Source organism: Eriocheir sinensis, chromosome 55, assembly GCF_024679095.1.
Source record: "Eriocheir sinensis breed Jianghai 21 chromosome 55, ASM2467909v1, whole genome shotgun sequence".
Classification (NCBI taxonomy): Eukaryota; Metazoa; Arthropoda; class Malacostraca; order Decapoda; family Varunidae; genus Eriocheir; species Eriocheir sinensis.
The window spans coordinates 9,205,521-9,216,632 of record NC_066563.1 but is presented as its reverse complement, the minus strand read 5'-3'; the positions used below and the strand labels follow the sequence as shown (position 1 = coordinate 9,216,632).

At 40.5% G+C, this 11,112-nt stretch overlaps 1 protein-coding gene across 1 annotated transcript; it reads right to left on the bottom strand.

Annotated features, from left to right (window-relative positions):
- Nucleotides 1–1,266: 1,266 nt before the first annotated feature.
- On the bottom strand, nt 1,267–10,551 carry LOC126984036 (medium-chain specific acyl-CoA dehydrogenase, mitochondrial-like). Its single transcript, XM_050837397.1, has 10 exons — nt 10,392–10,551; nt 8,246–8,345; nt 7,789–7,910; nt 6,704–6,850; nt 6,313–6,393; nt 5,816–5,970; nt 4,949–5,118; nt 4,361–4,518; nt 3,632–3,802; nt 1,267–2,426 (listed from the first exon to the last, which is right to left on the bottom strand). Exons 1-10 carry the CDS (start codon nt 10,407–10,409, stop codon nt 2,274–2,276), a joined length of 1,275 nt encoding a protein of 424 aa, XP_050693354.1. The 5' UTR covers nt 10,410–10,551; the 3' UTR covers nt 1,267–2,273.
- Nucleotides 10,552–11,112: the final 561 nt, after the last annotated feature.

Sequence of the window (11,112 nt, the reverse complement as noted above, 5' to 3'; positions counted from 1 at the left end):
CCGAGTCTCGCTAAACGGGGGTCGGGCGTGTAGCATTTTACGTCCATTAGCATTCAAGCACTTTGATGGCGTAAATTAAATCCGCAATGACACAGATAACGAAGCTGCACCGTGACGCAAGAGGCCAGTCAGGTATCCGCCTCCAGCTCCCTCAGGTCCGGACGCCGCGCAGGTGAAGGCGATCTGATCTTCCGCCTCGCCGGTGATGGCCAGCTATAAACCCTTTCCTGCTTCGTAATAAGCAGTATTATGCTCCGCCAGGTCGGTTTAGGTTACAGCTATTGGCCCCCGAGAGATTCAATCCACCTTACGGACAGGTTAAATGCGTGTCCCCATGTGGGTAGGGAGAGATAAGGACCGCTGACGGCGAGCATAATAGTTTTCACACCCGGAGCCGCCGCTTCTCGGGACCCCCAGCGTGGCCGGCCGGTTGCCAGCCCGCCGCCGCCCGCACGCCACTCTTTTATTTCTCCCTCGCAAATCACAGCCGGAAAATCAATGGGATCTACTTCGAAACTGTTTTTGTAATCACGCCTCGGCTGAATTCACTTTAGCTTCAGCGATGGAAGCGGGGAACCTCGTATACGCACACACCCTCCGCCCCTCCTGGCAGCCTGAGCGTCGCATTATTGTTGGATTGCTTCAGAACCTCCCCGCTGGGCGACGGAGTTCATCGCCGCTTTATTGAATATTAAGAACCGCCCGGCGCGGCGTGAGCAAGTCTATATTCTTTATATGCTCGGCCCTCAAAGCGCCAGTGCGATAAAGTGAAGACTTTAAATGGCTTGCCACAGGACGCCCGATACAGGTGAAGGTGTGTTATGCCCTCCTTGGCCGAGCTGTTGTCTGGCGAGGCGTTGATCCTGCGTCTTGCCCTTTGCTTGAAAAGTTACAAGTTCTGAGGCTAACCTTGGTAAAGATCACACACACACACACACACACACATATAATATATATATATATATATATATATATATATATATATATATATATATATATATATATATATATATATATATATATATATATATATATATATATATATATATATATATATATATATATATATATATATATATATATATATATCGTTCTTTAATAGCAGAGAAACTGAACAGCGGACTTACACAAGAGTTCAGTCAGTTGAGCACCGACGTGCCACACAGCAAGATCAAGCTGTGTGAAGCTGCGGTGATCAAGAACAGCCGAGACTTTGGAAGAAAATCACTTTCATGCATCACCTTTGGGAAACATAAAAACACTGTATTTTTACTTCAGCAAATTTATTATCAATATATAACCTAAATTCCATATTTACACCTCACTGGATTACGTAAAGATTTGTAGCATAAAAATATAAAGTCTTGAAATGAAGAGTTAAAGTATAAAATTAATTTAACTGATTACATAACGTTTCAATGTGAAATGCCTGATCAGTGTTACAATAACAATGCTGCCCCCGAGGAGTGCCGCCCTGAGCACGGCAGCGGAGTAGCTGTGGGACACTGTTGTGGCTGTTGTTGCTTGTGGGATGTAAATACGACTGTGATAAAAGTAACTGTTAATCACATTGCATTGATAGTTGCTCCTAGGTACTAGGGTGTCTGCTAAACAACTCCTGATATATACAATTTACAGTTATCTGATGTTCTTTAGTTCTTGCAGTTTTACAGACGTGCTTGAGTAAGGAAACTTTGTATATTTTCATTGAAATCATTTACTTTGTACCATCTTGCTATCCACCTGGAAAAAACTTTGTTGAGGAAATAGTATCAGCATTAATGAACCCAGAAATGTTTTGAAGCAACAAATATTAATAATTATTTACATAAATAACTAAGATATGTTGCTTAAAACATAATCTTTAACAATAACTTCTGTATTCAACCTCACTCCTAGCCAGTAGTCAAACATTTTGCAAGTCTTCCAAGATGTTTAGTAAACTTATACATGACCACAAAACCATTTTCTTAATGCAAATATGCAATCAAAACGATGGACTCCATTGTGGAGTGTTGAACAAAGGAATTCTGCCATGACTTAGGACAAAATTCTTTAATTACTTTATGAAAATGAATATTGGATATTATGATAAGTCAGTTAAGAATATATAATAGTCTATTTCCAGGTGTGAAACACTTAGCTTCAACTGATAGTAAAGAATTCTGAGTAATTAAAGGAAGAGTACTGTATTTTGGTTGGGATCATGTATTGCACTGTATGTTAAGATTATATGGCAAGTAGGCCTTGATGCCCCTCATCTTAGGTTACTCTTAGACGAGCCCCATCTTGCAGCGGGCCAGGTGCTCCCGGGCAATGATGAGGCGCTGGATCTGGGCAGTTCCTTCATAAATCTGGTAAATCTTGGCATCACGCATCAGCTTCTCGACGGGGTACTCAGTGTTGAAACCATTGCCTCCAAACACCTGTTGAAGAATCAGTGATTTTAAGCGAAATATCTCACAGACTAGATTATGCATACTGAAAAAATCATAGCTGTTGAGTAAAAACAAGTACAGGGAGTCCTCGGAGTTCCGTTCCTATAACACCGTCGTAACCCTATTTCGTATGTAAGTTGAAACACCCTTTACTAGAAGGAACCATCAACCCCAACCATCAAAGCAAATTGCCATAAGCACCTTAATCACTCACCTGTGCTAACACAGTAGTAAACTCATAATTAGACAGTAACTATTTGTATGAAAAACACTTCCAGACCATAAATATAATAAAATGAAAAGCAATAACAAAAAAGTTCAGCACATGACCAATGTTTCCCCCTTTTCCAATTGTTTCACAATGTCTAATTTCACTTCCAGTGTGATATCTTTCCTTTTCTTTGAAGCATTGCCATCAGAAAAGTCACTTTTACGCTTGGGAGGCATGATTAAAGGCACAAAGTTGCAAAGAAAAGCAACAGAAACAATATAACACAGCGTCCAAGGAACCCAAATGGTGTATGAGTGAAATGTAAACAACACGCCAACCTCAGTGCAATGCTTGGTGACGACGTTTTCTTCCACTGCGCTCAACAAACTAGTTCCTGCATGAAGTTCGGATTTATGACGTAAATGTTGAAAGTCGAAACAAGAATTATTCAATCATTTATGGGGACCGCGTGATAACCACGAAACGTCATAGGTCGAGACCGCCGTAACCCGAGGATTGCCTGTATATCCAAAAATAAAATGGTACTTTCGATAATGAAATGATGACCACTTTGAGAGGACAGAATAAAACTGAGACAAAATCTAACTTCAAGTATGAGTTAGAGTTAAAATCTAAAAGAAATATTTCACAGTCATTTAATTCTTTCTCTTGACAGCTTTGTTCACACGGGGTTGCCTGAAAAAAGAAATGTTTGGCAGTGCTTTGTGGAAACTGAATGAAACTGCTTGGTAATTTTTAACATGAAAAAAAAAAATAAGAGAAAAGAATATATTTCATATAGAAAGGAAGCAGTTGCTGTGTGCAAAACAAAAAATAATAAGGCTGGAAGAGTAGAATGGAATAGGACAGGGCAATGCATATATATAAAAGAAAAGCCTAGGCTTCTGCTATGGCCAGCCCACTGAAGGGGCTCCCAGCAGTGATCAGAATGAAAAAACTCTAAAAACAAACTTCAACATACCTGGACGGCATTTGAGGCAGCTCTGTTGGCAGCATCTCCAGCAAAGCCCTTGGCTATGGAGGCATAATAGGTGTTGCGGCGGCCCTGGTCCACCTCCCAGGCAGCCTTCATCCACGCCAGGCGGCCCAGTTCAGTCTCCATCGCCATCTCAGCCAGCATGAAAGCCACAGCCTGCAAGACACACCACAACATTGTCTCATTACTCCATATAAGCTTGCATATGTCAGCTTTGTTCTTCTAAGGACCATTCTTCATTAAGCAAACTTTTCAGAAGAGGAGCTTTTTATTTTTAATGGCTACATGGCCTTACTGGCACCAACCACTTCAACACAGGGGGCAGGAGATCATCAAGCCTGGGGATGTCCACTTTGCTCGGACAATATGTGCCAGCTGCATTTTTCACAATAATTAAGGATTATTAAAATGATACAACATGGAAAAAATTTGGCAGACATAAGACAACTAACAAATGACCCATATTATGTGGTGTGGGAAGGTTGTCTGAAAAAATTGAACGTGTAGAACCAAATACTAAGATGCCCACACCTAAACATCACCTATGACCAAAGCATCATCAATGATAGGTCATTTTCAACTACACATCTACATTCCAAGACACACACTGCTCTTAAAATGAAAAAATTACTTAGCAGCAAACAGCCAATGTCATTAAATATTTATAAAGACAAATGAAAATGATGCAAGTGATGCAGGAACAAATTATTTTACCTGGTGGTTAATAATTTCAGTGCCAAAAGTCCTTCTTTCTAGGGCATATTTTGTGGCTTCGTCTAGAGCTCGCTGACTGAGGCCCACAGCTCCTGCAGCCACTGGGGGGCGCGTTCTGTCAAAGGCACCCATGGCAATCTTGAAGCCGGCACCTTCACCTGGAATGAGGCAGAAGTAGCAGTGGAGATAATGAAGTGGAGGTAACTATGAGAGCAAATTATGTGATGCAATGGGATTTAAGACTTATAAACTTGCATAAGAAATGTGTTCTGCAAAAAGGAAGTGTATGAACAATAGAGTTAAAGACCATAGCAGCAGTCACCCATCGAAAGAACTCCCTGGATAGAAAGACACACAGCAGAGTTTACTCTCTACCCATAAACCTCTAAAGCTGCCTTACATTCACATGTTTTTGTTTAAGTAAACTTCACTTTTCCTTAATATATTTACATTAACCAGGAAAGCCACCATACTGCCATACATGAAGGTATGAGAATAAACATAATCATTTAAACAACTTAAATAAATGTGGCAAATATTAAAAGACTTCTCTCAGCTCCAAAAGTTCCTGTAATACTTTTTGCTTACCCATGAGGACATTTTCCTTGGGCACCACCACGTCCATCATGGAGAAGCCGGCAGTGCTGGAGCAGCGCTGGCCCATGTTCAACTCCTTCCGCCCCTTGGTCAGGCCGGGGCTGTCAGCATCAACGATGAAGCCCGTGAAAGCCTTGGAGGCTGGTGTCTTGGGATCTGAGCTGAAGAAAACATCGCGAAAAATTATTACAAAATTAGATAGAAAATTACATGAAGTACTGATCCTCTAATATTCCATGATTACTATGAAGAGACAAGCTCTCCCTGAGCCACACTTACTCTTGAGAACACTTCCGAGAGCCAACACACTAACATGGGGACATGATGAAGAAAATAATAACAACTTTGATTAGACTATGGTTAGAGTATGCAGCGGTTGTTTGCTCACCACACAGGAAAAAGCATATCAAGAAACTCAAAAGGATTCAAAGGATTGCAAATAAGATGGTACCAGAACTATGAAGTCTGTCATACGAGAATAGATTGGAGGAACTGGGCTTACCAACACTCAAAGAAAGAAGAGAAAGAGGAGACATGATAGCATTGTACAGGAACACAAGTGGAATGGATGTGTTGGATAGAAATGATTTAATCAAGATAGAAGGGAGGAGACAACTAAGAGGACACAACAAAAAATTGAGGAAGGGGACTTGTTTGAAAGACTTAAAGAAGTACAGTTTTCCATACAGGAGTGTGGACACATGGAATGGACTAAACAAAGACACTGTTGAAGCAGGCAGTGTCCATATAATGAAAGAAAAGTTGGACATATATAGACTGGGAGACAGGATTATCCGAGCTTGAGTTCAGGCCCTGTCTACTACAAATAGGTAATAAATACACTCTGCCACAGCTCACCTGGTGCGTGCCAGGACGAAGTACCAGTTAGCCACGCCCCCGTTGGTGATCCACATCTTCTGGCCATTCAGCACATACTCGTCGCCTTTCTTCTCCGCCCTGGTCTTGATGGCGGCCACATCCGAGCCTGCCCCGGGCTCAGTCACACCATAGCCCTGAAGCAACACAAAGGATCATCAGCAATGCTCTATGTAAAGGAATCATAATTACAGACACCAATTACATGAATCATATATAGATATATTCATTAATATTACTGAATGCCACATTTGTTAATCTTTAATAGATTCAAAGGCCTGGCATAACAGCACTGGCAATGGAAGGTGCACCATGTTCAGCTTATCAACACCCATGAGTGCCCTGTTTGAATATGGTCCATTGCTTTCAGTCAAGCCTCCCAACACCACGCTGGCACAGACAAGTGTCATGAGAGGAAGACATAGAGGAGTGGTTTGCTTCTCTTTATGACTTTTTAAGCAATCTTCATCTAGACTCACGCATGTCAAAGGCTCCTCCGTCATGCGGCCGAGGTACTTCTTTTTCTGCTCCTCGTTGCCGGCAATGATCACCGGCATTTGCTGTGCAGGGAAGGGGAAAAATTTGGTGATGTCTCATCTAGCTTTCAGCAGCCTATAAACACAAAATATGGACTGGAAAACTTCCTAAAAACAAGTTCATACAATAAAACAACATAGCTGATTGTAACTATACTACTGTGTACACATTTTACAGTAGAAATGACAGATCAAGAGTTGCAGAGAAGAAATAATGCTATAATTTGTTCCTGTAGCCTACAGAAAACCAAAACATTAAAAAGAATCCTCTAATAATGACAGTTCCTGTGATGATTGATAGAACGCTGAGTAACATGTACTAAGGTTCTTTTACCCCAAGGTTGTTTGCTTCCATCGCTGTCTGAATTCCTGTGCAGGCATAGGCAATCTCTTCTGTGATGATGCAGCCTTCAAATGTGCCCAAAGCCATGCCCCCAAACTCTGCAGGGATGTGTGGGTTCATGAGGCCCAGCTCCCAGCCCTGAAGAATGGAGGGAGAGTGGGTTAGTGATGATGACAACTCCCAGCCCTGCAGCATGAAGGGAGAGTGGGTTAGTGATGATGACAACTCCCAGCCCTGCAGCATGAAGGGAGAGTGGGTTAGTGATGATGATGACTATGATGACAACTCCCAGCCCTGCAGCATGAAGGGAGAGTGGGTTAGTGATGATGATGACTATGATGACAACTCCCAGCCCTGAAGCATCAAAGGCCTTGTTATGAAGAGTAGTGGGTCAGGATTGCCAAGATTGGTGGGAAAAATGTGGTTGCATGTTTTTCCGTTTGTTTTGAATGTTGTTACTGACGTGGGATTTTAGACTTATTGAATTCCAAAGCACAAAACTCATTTAGATTCGCCCAATCCCAACAATCAGCTCAGGATTCAAACCCAGGCTTCTGAGACTGGAGACCGACGTTTTAGCATCAAGCCAAAGGATGCCCCATGTCTAGAGACCTTTGGAGTCTTATCTGCATCTTGTGTCATTACAGTGATGACAATGAGTATGTGGGAGAGTGAGCTGTAGGACCCATAAGGTAGTAAGTTATGATGACAGTGACAATATAAGTTCATCTAGTTTGCTCATTAAAGAAAATGTTCAACTAAAATAATCTACTTTCATACTTTAACAACCAGTTAAGTTGGTGTACACAAGCTATCATGGAGCAAGTGCAGTGTTCACAATGGTGGCCTGACTTGAACTGAACCATCTGCTCTTATAACCGACAGTGGACTGAGACTGATGCTTTACTCAACAACCAAGAATAAGAATATTATGTCTACATTCCTATCAGTGTATGCACAACAACTACAAGGGAAAGTGGACTGTGATGGCAATGACTATAAGGGAGGGTGTTGTGAGGACAGTGACTCAGGTTACATAACACTTGAGACTGCTTCACATGGCGACCAGCACTCACCGCCTTGATCAGGTCCCACGGGTACTCCATGTTCTTGTCGTACTCCGCAGCCTTGGGCAGGACCTGCTCTCGGGAAAACTTGCGGGCCAGCTGCTGGATCTCCTTCTGCTCCTGTGTCAGGTCTGTCAAAGTGGACTCATAGTTTATATATTGACAAAAATCATGTTTTCCTCTGCTTATCTAAACCATCTTAATCATCATGGCTGCAATACACTTATGGACCTAAAACCTGAGTGTTCTGTATGTTTTTCTGATTTTATTTACTAAATTTGTTGTTATTTTAAATTCCTTGAATTAGAAAAAGCATAATCTATACCAGCATGAAACAAAGAAAAATAAATACATGTAGAAATTAAGGGAAGCTGCAGAATGTAAATGGAATCTTTTCCTGTATTATGTTACATCATATTACTGAGCCAGTGTGTAAGTAATACTACAAAATTTGCTTGTCACTCACCAAAACAAACCCCACCACTCTGTGCTCCTGCAGCTGCCACGGAGGGCTCAGCGCTGAAGTGGCGCAGCGCAGGGCGCGCCGCCACCGCACGACACATTAGCTGCAAGACATGACCGGACAGTTACCTATCATAAAAGGAATACACAGATACACTTTCCCTTACTCTTCAGGAGATGGCTGCAAAGTTAGGTTAGGTTAAGTTTATAGAATTTTCAAACACATATCAAGAAACCTGTAACAAAAATCAACAAAGAAAGCCTTCATTTGATGTATAAAAAGTTTCATAAGTAAGGAAGCATAGACGGATTTCAAAGTAAAGACGTATGGTAACTTTTTGTGGTTTTGTTTGGTTAGGTTAAGTTTAGGACATCTTTAAACACATGACAGCCAACAACTTGTAGCATGAATCAACAAAATAAGACCTCACTTTGTTATACTGAAAATCTCATAAGTAAGAAAGCATATATATGTATATATATATATATATATATATATATATATATATATATATATATATATATATATATATATATATATATATATATATATATATATATATATATATATATATATATATATATATATATTTTCAGAGGACTGATGTATAGTAGAGAGAGAGAGAGAGAGAGAGAGAGAGAGAGAGAGAGAGAGAGAGAGAGAGAGAGAGAGAGAGAGAGAGAGAGAGAGAGAGATTTACTTAGATTTACAAAGAAAATCAGACCACACAGACCCCATGGTCCAGACTAGGTGGTCTGTCCTTAAACCTAAGTGGTTTTACATTAATCAGATGGCTCCAAAACGTTGAGAGAGAGAGAGAGAGAGAGAGAGAGAGAGAGAGAGAGAGAGAGAGAGAGAGAGAGAGAGAGAGAGAGAGAAAATCAATTAACCTAGCAAAGACAAGTCATGGTGAATCATAAGCTGTAGATATTATGGAAAACTTATTATACAAGTATACAGCCAGTCTTTAACCTAAATTAATGCCTATACTGTCCCCACATATCAGATAAGCTACACAAAAACACAGATTATAGTAAAGTAAGGTCAGAATCAAGAAAAGTCAGACTATACAAAGATAAGGATAAGTTATTGGGCTTAACCTCAATCTGGGGGACTTTAATTACTTTCTCAACCTTATTAACCATAGTGCTCATATTCTTAAGTCAGCTTCAGGAGCTTTAGTAAGTAACCCAAGGCACTTTTACATAATTAGGACAAGAAAATGGGGTCAAAAGTAATTATTTCACCTCACGAAGAACTGCTATGGTTCATTGTTCAAGTAAAAATGAGCCTTTCTAACCATAACTCATATATTTAGGTCAGTTTTAGGGTCACCAGTAAGTAGTCCAAGGCTCTAATACACCTCTGGGATAAGAAAAAAGGGAAAAAAAATCATTATTCAACCTGACGAAGAGCTATCATGATGGACAAAATTAGGCCTTTCTCACTATGCCATACATATTTTTAAGTCAGTTTTAGGAGCTTCAGTAAGTAATCCAAGGCTCTAATACACCTCTGGGATAAGAAAAAAGAAATCATTATTCAACCTGACGAAGAGCTATCATGATGGACAAAATTAGGCCTTCCTCACTATACCATACATATTTTTAAGTCAGTTGTAGGAGCTTCAGTTAGTAATCCAAGGCTCTAATACACCCCTGGGATAAGAAAAAAGGGAAAAAAAAAATTATTCAACCTGATGAAGAGCTATCATGATGGACAAAATTAGGCCTTCCTCACTATACCATACATATTTTTAAGTCAGTTTTAGAAGCTTCAGTAAGTAATCCAAGGCTCTAATACACCTCTGGGATAAGAAAAAAGAAATCATTATTCAACCTGACGAAGAGCTATCATGATGGACAAAATTAGGCCTTCCTCACTATGCCATACATATTTTAAAGTCAGTTTTAGGAGCTTCAGTAAGTAATCCAAGGCTCTAATACACCTCTGGGATAAGAAAAAAGGATAAAAGTAATTATTCAACCTGACGAAGAGCTATAATGATGGACAAAATTAGGCCTTTCTCACTAGGGCCTATACATATACCATTCATATGTTTAATTTAGTTTTAGGGTCACCAGTAAGTAATCCAAGGCTCTAATTCACCCCTGGGATAAGAAATGAAGGTTTAAAGTAATTATTTCACCTGACGAAGAGCTGCCATGGCCTGCGACAAGGATGGGAGGCTTATGAAAGCTGTTTACTCTGGTCAGCTGGTAGGGAGGGCCAAGAAGGGTGCCAGGTTATCGTACTCAGAGCCTCGTATTTACCGGTTTTCGACGCCTATCTATTGTCAAGAAACACCAGTAATTAACTATTTTAACGATAAATATAGGTGAATCTAGTTATTGGGACCCAGGAGACAGTTTTAGGGTCGGAAGTTGGTGAATATAAGAGGGTGAGTACGACAATCTGGCACCGTTGCGGGCCGGCCAAGTTAGGTGCCAGGCAGTCCTTGGCACTCATCTTCTACCCATTAATTACCTCCCTATGCTCAATAATTATCATCCTCAACCTTCTTCAACCTATTCCTTTATCTCTTGTGTCATAAGGATAGCTAGAGGTCATTTTTCCATTGATTCGAGTTCTTGGGATGAAAACTTGTAGCATCTTTTAGTGGTTACTTTTACTTTGGGCGGGTTAGCAATCGTCTCCTACCCTTCCTCTACCTAATTAGTGTCCTGCTCAACCTAATTATTATATCTCTTGTGTTATAAAAGGTAGCTGGAGGTCATTATCCCATTTCGAGAACTCTTGAGATGGAGGTGTCTGGTTTGGGCTAGTTTGGGCGGGATGCTGGGGGAAGATGATTAGGATGAAATTAAACTTTGCTCCATTAATTATAAAGTGTATGCCTGTTTATGCTG